Source organism: Canis lupus, chromosome 6 (assembly GCF_048164855.1).
Source record: "Canis lupus baileyi chromosome 6, mCanLup2.hap1, whole genome shotgun sequence".
Classification (NCBI taxonomy): Eukaryota; Metazoa; Chordata; class Mammalia; order Carnivora; family Canidae; genus Canis; species Canis lupus.
In genome coordinates this window covers 23,394,367-23,411,816 of record NC_132843.1, presented here as the reverse complement: position 1 = coordinate 23,411,816, position 17,450 = coordinate 23,394,367, and the positions used below count along the sequence as shown (strand labels likewise).

Genomic DNA, 17,450 nt, shown 5'->3' with positions numbered 1-17,450 from the left:
CTGTTAAAGTTTTAGTATATACTGTTTAAAATTTATAATACATCAAGTAAAAAGACAGTTTTACACATTTTTTTCTTTTGCTTAAAACGATTTTTATTTCTGGTGGAAAAATACAGATATATTTTTGCTTTGAATTTACTTTTACATGGCAAATCAATCTGAGGTCCTCCTAGACAAGATTAATCTATTTTTATTTAAAAACACATTTAATTTCAATTTTGCTTTACAGAGCCTTTACTACTATGACATAGTTTCCTCTGCATTTGGCAATGTAGCAAAATTCCCATTTCATGATAAGTTGGGTTTTCAGAGGCAATGCTAAAATACTTGGAGGATCCTGAAAACACTTTTGAACTTGAAGTAAGGCCTATTATGATTATTAATTCTCATGCATAAAAGAGGCACAAATCAACCATGTGTGATCTAGACCCGAGAGCAAGTTTCCATTAACAGGTCCCAGTGGTAATAGCGAGGCAACTTCTTTGGGACCTGGCAGCTGCTTCGTAGGGTCTGGTTCCCCTCAACTCAAGATGGACACACTGCAGGTGTTGTTGAAACAGCAGGCTTGTCTTGAAAGAACAGATTGCCTGTACTTCTTGGTTATCCTGGCACATACCTTCCTTGTAGTCATGGCACCAGGGAGAGGGAAGAATGTTAGGTGTAGCGACATTTAGGAGATGTCTTTCCCCCAGGTATCCTTAGGACTGGATCCTTCTGTGTTAAAACACACTTTAGTACTCTGCATTCCATCTCAAAAAACAAATATTTTGAATATGGCAACAAAACAAAATAGAGTATTTTATATACAATTAGAGATAATGGAGTTGGACGATGATTGTGTAAAGACTCAGCTAAGACAAGAATGTTGATAAGAAGGTAGGGTATTCTCTTTATGGGCTAAAGGCTGAAGATCTTGAATGACCAGAAATGATTTGAAGAACTGCATTGCTAACATGGCAACATGTATGAAGTAATAAATTCCAAATCTTCATTGTTATGCCAGAGAATTAAGTTGCTGTAGCTGTTTGAAGGGAGTAAGGCTTAATAAAATAGAGGGTACTGATGATCCCTTTCCATATCCCTTTTTGACTTGAAATGATGTTTATAATACACATTCAAAAATTCCACTATATGTTAACCTAGTCAGAGGCCTCTTTTTTCTTATGAGCAAAACCATAAAGTCTGTAGACATTGTTAATGTCATAAACTTCATTATATATCATATGCAAGTTCCATCTACCCACTGACATTTAAAACAATAGAGTCATTTTCAAGAACTATTAACACAGGATTTGTGCTGAGAAGTGTGTAGGAAGGAGATCAGTGTAAAATATTTTCTTTGGATAGATCCTTTCAAAGTAATGTAGAAAAACACAAAATATTTATTTATACCATACTAAACTTTCCTAAATTTTCTGTGATAGTTCTGTTTCAAAATAGTCTTATTTTGAGCATTGAGGAATATAGATACAGCAAGTTTGATGCATAAGCCAATAGCCCTTAGCTTGAGCAAAAGATGCATTTAGGGTCTCCCAACACCAAGAAGATGGCAAAAACTCAACTGCAGCTACTTCCTTTTTCCAAGCAGTTCAAAATGCTTTAGCAAAGACTTTATGACTCTTACATAATTGTTAGTGACATAACAAAAGGTGACAGACAAGAACTGAGGCTCTTGACTCCCAAGTGCTTAATCCACTAAAACACGCTGCATTTTATTTAAAGTGGCAAATACCTTCTTTGGCACTACAAAAATAGAAGTTTAAAAATTGTTAATTATCAGTTGAAAATTTCCCACTGAACATGATCTTAAAGTTTTTTTTTTTAAAACATCAAGATTTACTACTACTTGAATGGTATTTGAGAAGTAAGAGTGACAACATGTCCAGTTTGAGGATATTTACTAGAAAATTTAATCAAGCTTAGTTTAGGAGAGTACCAAATAAGTGTCCAATTAGACCAATACTGTGAGCTTTGCTATGCTACTTTGAGCAATTTGGTCCAAATATTTATATTCGGTCAATATATTATTCTATTTCATTTTGGTCATATCAGACGGGAACAAGGATCTTCTGTACAGATCATATTACGTGACCCCCGTAGCTCCATCGGAGTTTGTAGGTTGCCAGAAACATTGGAAATGGGACAAATCACTCTTTCTGTCACTGTCACATTTTGCGTGAGTAGTGGCTCAAGGACTGTAGTGGTAGGTTGCACGAGAGAACCAGAGGCTGAGTAAGTCTCTGTTACCATATAGCTACCATGTTGCACAGGGTTGGGAATGGAAGTGGCTGATTGGAGAACAGAGCTGGAAGCAGACAAAGCGGAAGCTCCTTGACTGCCTAACAAAGTCTGGCCCCTAACAGATTCTGGCTGTTGGACTTCTAGGGAATAGCCACAGGATTCCATCCCAGAAAGGCTGGCTTTGGAAAGTGGCTGAGATTGTTTGGCTTCGTCATCGATCCCGAGGCTTATCTCTGCAAGTTTTTTGAATTTGGGGCCGAGTGAGTCCAAGAAACTGTCATCCAGCTCATCAGCAATAAAACTGCAACAACCCAAGGATCCCACGGGAGAACTGGGGGCACCCATTCCTTCATTATCATAGATCAGCAAGCAGTCATTTGCTTCCTGGACATCATCTTCCTCTGCACAGGCAAATGCTTTCTAAAGATAGAGAAAAATGGAAAAAAAATGAATTTTAAAAGAATCTTAATTGAAGAATATAATACTATTCATAGAATCCGAGGTTTGATCATGAATGCATAATTTTAGATAATCCATTGAAGTAACGACATACTCTGAATATCAACAGTCTTGTTACAGAAATTTCTGGTGTTTGAGGAACAATGTAGTTGACATTCCTTCAAAATTGAGTCTGGGGATCCCTGGGTGGCACAGCGGTTTGGCGCCTGCCTTTAGCCCAGGGCGCGATCCTGGAGACCCGGGATCAAATCCCACGTTGGGCTCCCAGTGCATGGAGCCTGCTTCTCCCTCTGCCTATGTCTCTGCCTCTCTCTCTCTGTGACTATCATAAATAAATAAAAATTGAAAAAAAATTAAAAAATAATTGAGTCTGTCCTAGGATTATGTTTTGATTCTAGGTTTAGAAGGCACTGACATGGATTTAGGTGTACAAAACTAATGTGTTCAAAACCTGGAGGTAATTCACTGGGCTTCTGTTAATGCATATCTTTGTGTTTGGGGATGGGGGATAGGCATCTTACTTGCACCATCTAAACCAGCTCTCAGCCAGACTGGGCCTTTGCTTAGACTCCCCAACCTATGTAGGAGCCTGACCCAAAAGTAAGGCTCACATCACACCTCAGAATGTCCCAAGAGTCCTTGTCCCAAACAAGATCTCCCTGTCAGCCAGTGTCAGGCTCCATCTTCTCAGCAATAGGCTAGATCCTAGAACTTCCAGCTCTGTTACCAAAACTCTGTGTGAAATCTGTTCTAATGATGCACAAACCTGCCTCTTAAACTCTTACCTGTTCTTAAACCCTTGTTCTTTCAGTTCTATACTTCCTGACACTTCATCTGATCTTTGATCACATCCCTTTTTCTCACTTTTATTTTTGGGTCAATAATTCTTTGGTTCCTCAACTTTTTTGGGCATGGACTCCTTTGAAAATGTGGAGAATACTATAACCCTACCTCAGAAAAATACACACATGTATTCTGATGTGCTTTATGGTACAGGAAACACAAAATAAGTTGCTTTGTATTCCTCAAGAGGATGCTGCTGATCCTGACATGCAAAAGATTTTACTCTCCATTGTTATTTCAGTCAGAGGGAGGAGGTTCTACTTGCTATATTATCTCTTTTTGTGTCTATTTACTGTTTTTTCCTTTTGACTAGTAGCCTAATTTTGGCAGCCACCTTAGGTTATCTATATTATTTTGACAAAGAACCCTGTTTTCTTCTCACATTTTAACAAGCTATAAGTAAAACAACAACAAATTGCAAAACTGAAATACAGTCAAGTATGAAGATCTCTGATATAAGATAGAGTTTTCCACCAAATTACCTGAGAAAAATAGGAATCCAGGAAATTCATGCTTATTGCTCCTTCACCATAGTCTTTATTGGTTCCTCCTGTGGAATGCCTTGTTCTCATAGTTCCAGACTGTCCTGCAGAACCAATACCCAGTCCAGTGGCTGCTCCAAATCCTGCAGTTGCTCCAAATCCTGCAGCCGCTCCAGATCCTGTAGCTGCTCCAAGCTTGGTGGTCAGTTCCATTCCCGAGGCTCCTTCCACCACTGTCCCTCCAGCATATGTATTTGTACAAACTTCTAAAAAGGGGGAGAAAATTCTGTAGCATCTTATGCTGTATTTTTCTTTTCTTTTTCTTTTTCTTTCTTTTTTTTTTTTTTTTTTTTTTTTTTACTGCTTTTTGATACCCAAGGGTGGACACCAAGTAAAGCAAATAAGTGGGAGAAATTACAACTATATGACTAGAGGTGATAATATCCAATGGTCTATTTAATGTGATAGTAATAGAGTAGGTAAGGCTGTAACGAGGAAGTGAAGCTGTACAGAGGACCTTCACAGATGGAATAGCTCTGGAAGCATACTAATTAAAAAATATACACAGGAAATAGATTTTCAGTGACAACAGCCAGAAATAGAGAAGTAAAAACAGAGTATTCAGCACATGGAAAGCTTATAATGCAATGCTTATTTGTTTTCAGGAAAAAAGAAAATTAAGCTGTCGTATTGCTTCAATATGGAAACCAAAGAGGAAATGTATATAATATAATCATGCAAATTAGCAGATGCTAATTTAGTGTCTTGGTGTGTAAAGAAAATTTAAAGAGCTATGACTATTCTCCCTATTACCTTTACATTACACTTTTATGGAAAGTTATTTGTTTCCTAGAGAATTCTGATTATGGTTTTTGATATGTGATTATAATGGGAGAAGCAGATGAGGATTGGGGTAGCTGATAAAGCCAGACATTTTGAGGTGATCTTATGCAGATTTTATAGGCTAGACATTTAAAAACAATCTATTGCTAAGTATGGAGTTAAGAAAAATTTTAATATTCAGCATTAGGTCTCATTGTTCCTATAGTTTATGCCTTAATTGTGGCATTGAGATAGTATGAATAAAATAGTCATTTGGTAGACCAAAGAAATAAATAATTTCACCTAAATGAGAACAAACGATCTTGTCCCATTATGACTGAATATAAAATTGGTAATTTAACTCAAAACAGGGTATTGTTAGTTCTGGGAAAAAGAAGGGCAATAAGATCGAAGTTTAACTGCAAGTATTACCAATGTTAAGAATAGTCAATGTTGAATGGTAGATATATAGGGTTTGCTGTATCTTCCTTTACATTTTTCTACATGTGTGAAATCTTTTCTAATTAAAAAAATTAGTAATTGGCCGTTCAGTTTATTAAAGTTTGGAAAATGTATAACAAATCTTTGGACATTAAAAATGGTGACACTGGGGCTCTTGGGTGACTCAGTAGGTTAGGCATCTGCCTTTGGCTCAGGTCATGACCTTAGGGTCCTGGGATCAAGCCCCACATTGGGCTCCCTGCTCAGCCAGGAGCCTGCTTCTCTCTCTCCCTCTGCCCCTCCCCTGCTTGTATTCTCTTTCCCTCACTCTCTCAAATAAATAAATACAATCTTTAAAAAAAAAATGATGATATCAGTAGACAATGAATTTCAATGAACTTATTCAAACCCAAGCTTGATCCTGAATGACTAATATACTAATAGTAAATCATTTCATTGAAACCCTGTTTCAGTGGTAACATCTCCCAGCATATGTTCATATTTGAAAATTATTAAGAAAATGATTTAGAGGGGATCCCTGGGTGGCTCGGCAGTTTAGTGCCTGCCTTTGGCCCAGGGCATGATCCTGGAGTCCCAGGATCAAGTCCCACATCAGGCTTCCTGCATGGAGCCTCTGCTACCTGTGTCTCTACCTCTCTCTCTGTCTCTCATGAATAAATAAATAAAATTAAAAAAAAGGAAATGATTTAGAACACATTATTTTTTCAATGTTTCTTATTTAACCCAGTATTGCCTTCAAAAATCAATTTGATGTTCACTTACCAGAATTTTCCATGAAATCGGCTCCACTGGTAGTTATAGGTGGCACACAAATATTTGTGATTTCCTGCAAACCATGTTCAAAAAAAATCAGTACATTTAAAAATGAACCAGATTTCATGACACAATGGGTGAAATGTGGCTCTTTGCAAAAGGTGACTTTAGAAGAAGTCCAAATTCTTGCAGGAGTAACCATTTTTGGGATTAGATATCTGAAGAGCTACAATTCTAAATGGCTCCATTCATTTCAGCACTGATTCCCAAAAGTCTTTAAAGGTCAAGGAGTGTCTTATTTTTTGTGCCCCACTATCCCTTTTCTTATCTGAATATAAATCTAATTTTGTTCTATGTGATTAAAATAAACGTTTTAGAAACTGGGTCCTTACCTTGTCTTCAGGTTGGGCTCCTTCGATTCCCCACTGATGAATTGTTCCTTCTGAACCATCAGGAACTGGGATAAATCCTCCTGTCACTCCCCCAATAGGACCCACCCCATAGTCACAGGTCAGCAGCAGAAGGGGGGCCACTAATAAAGTAAACAAAATATCAGAACATTTATATCATTTGGAAACAATGCGACATGACAATTGTCTGAAACATTAGAAAGAATATATGATATCAGTACTTGTGGAAAATTTAATAGAAAGCAAAACTAGTTTCTACAAAATAAAATGTAAACTAAGCATCCTAAAATTTCATATGATTATTAAACTGGAGGAGACAGATCTGATTGTTCTTGTAATAGGTATATTTTCCTTAAAATAGGCACTGTTTGGTGAATGGTAAAGGATTTTAGGTGCACAGGGTAATGTTTGTAATTTGGACTCTACTGATCTCTTAGTAAACTGCATTTAACCAGCAAACTCCCTCAGCAACTGGAGTGATGAGCTAATACCATTGGACTCTTAATTGTGATTTAAGAATCCCTAGCTTGGAGAGGCTTTTCTGTCAGGATAGCTTTCATTCTTTATTTGCATATCTGTCACATCTCAGCAGTAAAGATTAACATCATTCTCATGCTAATAGAGGAAAATACTAAACTCTGTCTTGAAAGCTAGGTAGTCAGTGACCCCACCTCCACCTCTGGTGGTTAAGGTCTATTGAATCCTTAAGTTTGAATTCTATCCACTTAAAGGTAGTTTAGTGAGGGGTGGTAGGGTTTGAATTCTGGCTCTCTTACCAGCTGGGTATGTTATATCATCTTTTCTTGCCTCTAGTAATTCATCCAGAGAATAGAAGAAAAAGTATCTACATCACAGATTGTTGTGAGGATTAAATGAGTTAGCAGTATAAGTAAAGGACAATAGTGAATGCTATGAGGATTTGCTAGTGTTGTCCAGATGGGCTACATCAGTTATTCAAATGAGGTCAGTCCTATATAATATTTTATATAAAATGGAAAATGTTAGGCCAAGTATATAAATAAGTTAGACATATTTGATGTATTTTCTTAAAATCTAATATAATGTTCACATAAATGATACTTCTACAGGCTTTTTTAATTTATTGCCATTTTCAATTCTATAACTTTGTTAAGTGTGTGGGAAGGATTGGATATTGTGAGCTGACAAATTAGTTTTTAAGGTGATGAATGTACACCTGTATGGTGAGTATTTTTAGGTGGGCATAAATAATCTTTTAGAGATCTTGCTTATCATTGTATCTGCATATATATTTGGTTTTTATATATGTATCCAGGAAAAGTTTTTCAAAGTGTTGAGTGCATTTCTACAGACTAAAAAATGTATGTTTTGTCCTACATAAAAATCAAAACATGGCATTTTTTTCAAATGGTAAGAACACAGGAAGTAAATATAATTGGGAATAGCACAATGTACTTTCTCTGATTGCCATCCTGAGCCACAATCCCAAATGTACAATGGCTTGCCTGAAGGATATATTTACACCCTAAAAGTCAGCATTTCAAAATTAAACTCACTAACACCATATGTATCTTTGCTTCATCTGATATTTTCTATTTCATTTAATGGTTTAAGCAACAACTGACTTCAGTGGTTCATCTGGATTTTTTTGTCCACTCTTCATATTCATTATCTCCAAATCTTCTCCAAGTAATGCCTCACACACACAACCTTTCCTTTCCAGTCTCATATCTAAATCTGGCTTCTGGCTCCATAGCTCAGTGGTTAGAGCACTGGTCTTGTAAATTGGCTTCTATCATCTCTTCTAAACTGGTAGAGTAACCTCCTGTTATTTCCTTCCTACACAGCGCTGCCAATGTTATTTTTTTAAAACACAAATATGAAATGCTAGGCTTTTATTCAGATACTTTCATCAACTCTTTTTTTGTCATAGCTTTAAGTACCATAACCTATGCACATAAGCCCTTTCACATTGGTACCAGTGGATTCTCCAGTTTCATCTGCTTTACTGTCCACAATTTCCCCATGCATTGGCCTACCAAGGTGTAATTCTTAAAACATGCAAAGCATTTTTTGGCTTTGATCCATGCTGTTACCCTTTGGGAACAATTTTCCCTCTTTTTTTTCTTTTTTAAAGATTTATTTATTTATTCATGAGAGACACAGAGAGAAACAGAGAGGCAGAGACACAGGCAGAGGGAGAGGCAGGCTCCACACAGGGAGCCTGATGTGGACTTGATCCCGGGTCTTATTATGCCCTGGGCTGAAGGCAGACGCTAAACCGCTGAGCCACCCAGGGATCCCAATTTTCCCTCTTTTTGTACTTGTTATATCCTACTCATTTTCCAACGCTCAAATAGACAATTCTCCTATTCCACAAAGCCTCTATAATACCCCTTTGTATTCATTTCTATTATAGCTACATCATAGTATAGTTTTTTTTTTTCCATAGAATTAGACATGCATAAATCCGTGAACTATATGAAAACCAGAATCAGGTACCCTTTTCAGCTGGCTGCTTGCATCAAGGCTCACATATATGTACTTGAAAAAACTTTGGTTTTGAAATTGGCTAATATGATATTGAAAAACTGAAAAAAAGTTGAAACAGTTTCAACTGTTAAATGGAACGATGCATGTTAACTGCAGAATAGTAAACACTTTTGGGGAACACAGAGGAAGAATATATGGCATGTATGGGAGGCCACTAGATGTATGGATAACAACTTCTTTCTTTTTTTATAAAAAGAGATCTGATGGGATCCCTGGGTGGCTCAGCGGTTTGACACCTGCCTTCAGCCTAGGGAGTGATTCTGGAGTCCTGGGATCGAGTCCCACATCGGGCTCCCTGCGTGGAGCCTGCTTCTCCCTCTGCCTGTGTCTCTGCCTCTCTGTCTCTCATGAATAAATAAATAAAATCTTAAAAAAAAAAAAGAGAGAGATCTGAACAGATATGGCATATATTAAGATCTGTTAAATCTGAGTGATGGCTATTTGTGTGCTTTTCATGTAATTTTTCTGCACTTCTTTGTGGTTTAAACATTTCATAAATTTAAAAAATTTTAGTTGAAGGGGTTGGAGTGGACTTGATTACTTGATTATCATGAATAATTATTTTAATTCTAAAAACCTACAATTCTGTAATAAATTTGAGACATGAATGTGAATTTATCAAGGATTTTTCTTATTTATATAAGAATTTGCCATGAAGTCTTTTCAATAGAGATCTATTACATTAAAAATACTGTTTGATTCATGAAATTTTGATTTGAATGAAATTTTTTAGAAACCTATCCATTGACTGAATAAATTTTATCTTTATTTGTGGGACCCAGGAAATTTAACAAAAATCCCCTACCCCTGGACAAGCAGAGCAGGACTCACTCCATTTTGTGCTACACCTTCCACCTCCTGTATGACCCCCACATAACCTGCTTATTGCTTAAGGCGCTGCCCCACCCTAGTCAAGCCGCTGGGCACACCCTAATCGGAAATCGGCTCATAACAACGTAACCCTGCTTTGTGCCTGCCAAAACTGCGCGCCAATTCTGACCAAAGTAATAGGCCAGCTCAAATGGATACTATAGGGTAAGATGTAATTCAATTGGCCACCTGCGTGTGGACCGACATGACTGTGCAACTTTCTGTGTATCTCACTGACCACTGGTCCCTATAAAGCTGCTACGCCTCTTAGTCTCGGGGTCCAAGTCCCTGCTCCGCTGTGTCGGGTACACTTGGACCCAAGCTCAAGCTTGTATATAAACCCTCGTGTTTTTGCATCGGTGTCAGCTCCTCGGTGGTTTCTCGGATTCGCGATCTTGGGCACAACATTATTGAAAAATAAAACGTGTATAGTTTCCCTAAATGTGTTCAATAAATGTAAGCTTATTAAGTGAAAGCCTTTAAGAGGGTGTATATATATATAGGTGGTAAGCTGTTTTCAGGAAGTGCTGGATTAAGAAATAACTTTTCAGAGTCTGTGATGTATTAATGCTCATTATCAAGCTCAAATATAATATCCTTTGTATTTTTCCCTAGATTTATATGGCAAGAATTCTTTTTCTATTTTGTGTCTGTGGAGAAGACATTTTAGAAAGTGCATTGTGCATAAAGGCATTATTTTGATTATGAACATTACTGGCAGTATGTAGAAAGTGTTCATGCTTTGATTTTTTCTTCTTGATTCTCTTATGCTGTTTTCTAAATGTCTGACATATATGACTTGCTTTGTTGTATTATGAATATAGATTGTTGGCAAGTGACATGTTAACTTTAAATATTTCTGGTTCTTTCTGAAAATGTTACCCCCATCTCTGCTATAATGCAGCTGAGGAATGGTTCTGCATTTCAAAGATGGCATTGCCCATGTATCCTGAAGACCTCTGCAAAGGCTGATTCCCTATCAAAAACAGAATTTAGGTTTGGCATACTCACATAGCAACAGCAAAAGACCAAGGAGTAGCAGGCCAATGGCTGCAGACCCCAGCCTCCCTGATGGCCTCTTTCCATCTAGACGTTCATAGTCTTTGTTCCCATTAGAAGATCTACAGATGTCCCTGTTGTCACACTGGCAGACTTCCAGGGTCAGGCTCTCCGGTGTCTCACACTGTCTATCCTGACTGTCAGTAACTGTGAGGGAGATGGTGTACTCTCCAGGAGATAGCTGCTGCTGGGCATTTAGGAGTGCAGAAGTAGCTAAAGACAGACAATCACACAAATCAACAGCAGGACAAGGTGTCTTGCTCTTAAAACTAATTATTCTTGTTAACAGAACTGGGGTTGCCTTAAACATCATTATCACAAATAGGCTGAGAGTAAGGTGAGGTTTGAGCAGTTCTGAGAGTGATAAGGAGTTCAGTTGGGTAAATTAGCCTGTACTTCCTCCTTGTCCTTTTTTCTGCCCCAGATGGGCCTGTTATTTCCCATGAAGACTCAGTCCTACCTTAATTTTCCCCCTGAAAGATGATGGGAGGTAGGCAACATTTCAATATCAACCCCCCCTCTCCTGGGCTTAACCAATCTCCTGAATGTCTGTACCAACCCCCTGGACTTGCATGTGACCCTCTGGACGTATGCCTTCCCTCAGAGTCCATGTTTTTGTGCCTGACTTATCAAGACTGAGTTTCTGCTTTGGATTCCACTACCTCAGCTGTTCCTGATAGTTTTCATCCCACGTGCCCAAATGCCAGTTGTATGAGATTCTCTGAGGTGAGGGCCTGTTGCCCATCTGACTCATGAACATTGATCATTCTCCAATCTCCAGTCCTATGTTGTCCCTTTCTAAGTAGGCTCCAATAGCAGCTCTTGTAAGTTGCAGTGTTGTGTCAACTGAATCACTTGACCCTACCGTGCCCTTTGATATTATGCCTATCCAACCACTGTCACCTTGTCGATCCTCATCCAAGCAGGTATGTCTAGTGCTGGGTCTTGTCTCTCTCTGATGTTTCTTTTGGAGCCTTTTCACCGACCATGTGCTGGTAAACCCATTTGAAGCCCAAAGCTATATGAATACTTTGGAACTAGGGAATTACTCTAAGATCAGTAAGGTCCTAGGAAAGAAGGCCATTGAGAACAAGATCCCTTTGGTGACTGTAGCAATGGCTGATACCTATGACTAAGAACCCGTGGAGCAATTCATAGAGGGAAGCAAGGTTGGTTCAGCAAAAGCTAGAGAAAAGTGAGAAGATTCTTATTATGTCCAATGGCTATTTCTATGAGACTCTTAGAAAACATAGAAAATGCAAAATTAGCATGATAAAAAGTTAGAAGAAAAGGAAGGATGGATGAACTCTTTCCCACTCACTGGCTAATGGACTAATGGGAGTTTCAGTCTGCCATGCTGTCAAGATTCCTGACTAGTGACAGACTAAGTAGCACTTCCTATGAGCTTTGAACAGGCGATGCCTCCAGTGCTTCATGTCTGTTCACAGTCTGCTCATTTAGGAAAAGTTTTATATTTAGAAATTTAAACAGCTCTGCAATAAAACAGATACCCGGCTCTATTCTCTTTATGGTGTCCTATGGAAGTAGAAATAAGACATTAAAAATATAAAACAAAAAAAAAATAAAAAAAATAAAAATATAAAACAATTAGATTGTACATGAAAAACAAAACATTATAAAGCATTAACATATATCATTCCTCTTCTGAAGAGAGAAGAAATTTGCGAGACTAGGACTATATCTTCCCTGCAGAAAATTTTTTCAATTATTCTTGGAAAAGACTTGCTCCTAATTTAGCTCTTTTATCCCTCTTGAAATATAAAGAAGTGGCAACTTTCATTTATGGGAGCAAGTTTACTACTACTTACCATTGAGTGTTGTGATACTCCACACAACTGGCAGTTTTAGAGATTGTTCCTCCAGGGAAAATGTGTAGGGGCCAGTATATTTATTGTCTGGTACTCTAGCTGAGACAACCACAGAACGTAGTGAACTACAAATTGCTTTCTTTTCAAGGACAACTGTTGGACAATTTTCATTAAAACCAGGTACTTCAACATATATGGTGCCTGTAGCAGTTTTACCTGTGTTTTCTGTAAGAACAACATTTTAGAGTTAAAGAAATATTCAGAATAAGTTGTACCCCCAAAACCTTTTAAATGTCTCCTGCATGTAGCCAACTTAGTATGTCTTCTCATGAAGAATTATATTGGTTATTCTTACAAGTAAAAAGCCACATCTTATAAAAAGCAAATTTATCAACTTGGCTGGTGTCTCTAATTTATTAACATTGTCTCTTAATTTAATATGCTTGGAACCAAGACCTGTAAGGTGATGAATTCACTGATTACAAATGAAATCAACATAAAAACAATAGTTTTCTTAAGTGTATCCTACTGTGTGAACCCAGCACTGTGTGAAAGATTTTTACTTCTAAAGCTTGTGTTAAAGTATTTGGAATAAGCAAAGACTTATTTTTACTATACAAGATATAAAAGTTTATTGAAGAAAATTTTTTCAGTATTGGCAATCAAAAACAATAAAGTAAAAATTTCTCAGTGGTAAGACTATGAATAATTTCTGTTGTTTCCCTTAGGGTTTTCTGCTCTTTTCCTAGGTGATTTGATCTTTGGTGTTATTCTTCTGTTATATTTTCTTATGTTTGCATACTGCCTGAGCACAAATTATACTTGATGAAACACAGAACGCCCAATGAAACAATAAAACATTCCAGGGATCCCTGGGTGGCGCAGCGGTTTGGTGCCTGCCTTTGGCCCAGGGCGCGATCCTGGAGATCTGGGATCGAATCCCACGTCGGGCTCCCAGTGCATGGAGCCTGCTTCTCCCTCTGCCTATGTCCCTGCCCCTCTCTCTCTCTCTCTCTCTCTGTGACTATCATAAATAAATAAATTAATTAATTAAAAAAAAAACATTCCAGAAGTTTTCATTGTTCAATGATCTGGTCACATGAGGTCTCTGTAAGATAACTCACTTTATAAGTAACTCACAAAGGCACCTCACATTTGAGTTGAGCTTTCCTGACATGCCCTCTGTATCAATTTTTATCCCTCCATGTCTCAAACCCAGAAATTTCTTTGGATCTAAAAATTTCTGCCTCAACACAGCAGACCACAGGGACTGAACATAGAATTTGATGGTACTACAAACTCCACTGAGTAGTTGGAATACTCAGCCTTCTAGATTCAGGTGCCTCAGATTTGAGACCCAAGGCCCCTAAGATAAGTAACATTATTTAGTGGTAAAAGTAATATGTTAAATAATTGGAATCATCTATTCATAAAGAAATGCCAATTAGAGTGCGATTTCTTTAAAAAAAAGATTGCAGTATATATTTTTAAGATTTTTATTTATTTTTAAAGATTTTATTTATTCATGAGAGATAGAGAGAGAAAGAGAGAGAGGCAGAGACACAGGCAGAGGGAGAAGCAGGCTCTATGCAGGGAGCCCAATGTGGGACTCAATCCCAATCTCCAGGATCTGACCCTGGGCTGACAGGGGCGCTAAACTGCTGAGCCACCCGAGCTGCCCAAGATTTTTATTTTTTAAGTAAAGTCTACACCCAATGTGGGGTTCAAACTCATGGCCCCAAGATCAAAGAGTTGCATGTTCTACTGACCAAGCCAGCCAGGCGCCCCATTTTGAAATATTTTTCTTACCATCAATGGCCAGAACCTCAGCTGTGATTGTCTTGTTAACTATGAAAGTAGAATCCCGATCAATGTTTCTGACAAATTTGATTTGAGCAGTTTTTGGATCAATGAATAGTAAACCACCATCATTACGTCCCATGACATACCTGTTTTATGACAGAAAAATATAGTTTTCTTTCAAATATGAAATGTTGCCTATTTAATGAAAAGAACTCATTTTATATTTAATGTATTTATATGTAATTTAAGATACTGAAATACATTCTTCCAAACAGTGGCAGAAAATTAGTATATTAACACAAACAAGCAGTATTTCATAATCCTTAAGTATTAGCCTGGTTTTTCAATTTTCTACTCTGTGCAATAAAGTAATTGTGTTCTTGCTCTTACAGCAACTACTTTGCATGATGTTCTTATATTTGGGGCATATATGTTTTGTACATGCTGTTTCATTTGATTGCACCATGATCTTCTGGTGAACTACTCTTTTTAAAGACTCAATTGAAAGTTTCTGTGAAATATTTTCCTGATTTCTCTCCAAAGGCTAAGGTATTCTTTTCTTCATTTCCACTTTAACTTAGGCTTGTTATCTTTGCTCATAGCATGGTATGTTCCAATGATTTGGCTATATGTCTCTTCTTGAATTAGCCAGTTTCTTGAGTTGACCACTTTGTATCTCATTTTATTTTTGGCATATAATAGTTTAGGTATTTTTTTGTAGTAGCTTATAAATTAAAACTACATCAAGAAATATGTCAAAACAGTCTTACTTGACATATGAGGCAGCTTTGTTAGTGTCTTCATCAATGGCTTGATATGTTCCCAGGACATAATTGACCAGTTTTTTACTACTTATGCCTTTCTGCACAGTGAATGTCTTGGAAGCAGGATGGAATGCAATTCCTTCTTTCACATTGACTACTTGAATCGTGACTGGTGTTGACTTCACTTGATACTGAGAAATTACTGATTGGTGAAATTCAGCTTTGTTTTTGACAGCAATACTAAATTGTACACTTTGTAGTTGTTCATAATCTAGAGCCTAGAACAAAAAATAAAAATTAGAAGGAAAGAAGTATCACAGAGATACAATCCAGCAAACCCAGAAAAGGACAAGAGAACTCTATGTTCTATGTTATGAATTACTCTTTTTATTTCTATATAGCAAGATCGCTTCAGAAATCATTGTAATGTTGAAATGGAGAAATCATTAATATTCTTAACTGACAAAAAATATTCTTAACTCATAAGATCTCATAACCAATATTTGCAAAATAGGATACCTCTTTTTAGACTACTAAAACATCATTAAATTTCTTTCAGCTATGTGGTGCAATGGAAAGAATCCCAAATTTGCTGTGGTAGCATGGTTTGAGTCCTGGTTCTGCTGCCTAATAGCTGTGTGATTCATGGCACAATATTTAATTTCTCTGATTCTCAAATTTTCACTTCTGAAAAAAAACCCCAAAACTTTATCTCATCAGATCGTGGTGAGGACTGCACAAATTTAGTCCCATAATACATTCCTACAAATGACACTTATAGCCATTCCCAGATTAGCTACTGAATTCATGTGTAATAGTATCTTTCCCAACTGGAAATTCCTAGGTGGCAAAGGCAAATTGTTGTAATAAATTTGGTTGACAAATATGTCTCTGCAAAGCAGTGGGGAGTGATCCACCAACTCTTTGTAGAACCATTTTCAGATGTTCTTACATGATAACTATTTGTTTGACCCTCTAATTGAGGAGGCCCAAATCAAGGCCTGAGAAATTCCAGGAGAACTCTTTTCTTTAACTAATATATTTTTTGAAAGTGATAAGGAAATGTTCATTTGGGTTATATTTATATCTTACTGAAAATAATTAAAGTAAGAGATCTGGATTTGAGTTTTAGGTTTGCAATGACTAGTTTTGTGGGCCCAAGCGTTCCTCAGTGGAGTGGAAGAGAAAGAGTAAGTGAATGAAGAAGTATAAACAAGTAATTATAATAGAAGCGGTAAGTGACAGAAGAAATTAGAGTCTACGTGCAAAAATGAGTCAATACTTGTACTGGGGACAGTTAGGACACCTGAGAGGTTTCAGGTGAGCTGAGTGTTGAAGGATGAAAAGTATGCAGGCAAAGGTGAAATATTTGCAAATGCCCAGAGTTGTAGAAGGTGACAGAGAGCTGGTTGCAGATGGTGAGTGAGGGCTTGTATATAATTCTGAGGAGTCTGGAGGTCATTTTCAAGCCCAGCAGCTGGTCATCAATCCTGGCTGCAGTTAGAGTTCTCTGCAGAACCTTTAAGACCTGCCACTGCCTGGGCTACCCCACAGTTCCTACATTTCCACTGGCAAGGAAAATTTGCCGGTGATACAAGTGAATAGTAAGAGTTGAGGGCTACTTCCACAGCTGATGGAGAACAAGGAAAAGTTTTAAAGAACAGAGTAATCCACATAGGTTTTAAGAAAAACATGGCAATAGATTGGTGGTAGTAGAAGAATGAAGCAGAGTAGAAGCAGAAGGTAAGGACATCTATCAGGAGAGATTACAGTCATCTGAGAATAAGGAGACAAGACTAGATAGATTGTAGGTCATAGGAAGGAAGACCAGGGCCAGACTTTAAGGACAATTTCTAGGGCAGAATTGGATGACTGGCTGTTGTGCCAGTGTTATGACTGAAGGGTAAGGCCCAAGTTGCTGGTTTGAACAACTAGATGACTCCAAGACAGGAGAGAGAGAAGACACCATCTTCAGGGATTGCTGAAAGTTTATAACAAACCCTTGCAAGTGATGGTTATAGCCCTCTTTCTGAAAAGCAGAGTAATAGGAACTGTTTGCATAGCTTCCAGTACTCAGGGACTCCAGCAATTTCTTTGTTAAGGGGATATTATGGGCTTGTC

General features: G+C 37.6%; 1 protein-coding gene across 2 annotated transcripts in view; it reads right to left on the bottom strand.

Moving 5' to 3' along the window:
• Nucleotides 1–67: 67 nt before the first annotated feature.
• The window catches only part of DSG3 (desmoglein 3), a 33,133-nt gene continuing 15,750 nt past the window's right edge, over nucleotides 68–17,450 (bottom strand). Inside the window, exons 9-16 of one of the 2 annotated variants that reach the window (XM_072829131.1) lie at nucleotides 15,336–15,607; nucleotides 14,572–14,711; nucleotides 12,763–12,987; nucleotides 10,886–11,146; nucleotides 6,455–6,594; nucleotides 6,072–6,135; nucleotides 4,026–4,291; nucleotides 68–2,661 (exon numbers count right to left, since the gene is read on the bottom strand). In XM_072829131.1, the coding sequence (XP_072685232.1) occupies nucleotides 2,044–2,661; nucleotides 4,026–4,291; nucleotides 6,072–6,135; nucleotides 6,455–6,594; nucleotides 10,886–11,146; nucleotides 12,763–12,987; nucleotides 14,572–14,711; nucleotides 15,336–15,607 (1,986 nt within the window). In that variant the 3' untranslated portion in view covers nucleotides 68–2,043. The remainder of the gene's footprint in view (nucleotides 2,662–4,025; nucleotides 4,292–6,071; nucleotides 6,136–6,454; nucleotides 6,595–10,885; nucleotides 11,147–12,762; nucleotides 12,988–14,571; nucleotides 14,712–15,335; nucleotides 15,608–17,450) is intronic. The other variant, XM_072829132.1, reaches the window with a different exon arrangement.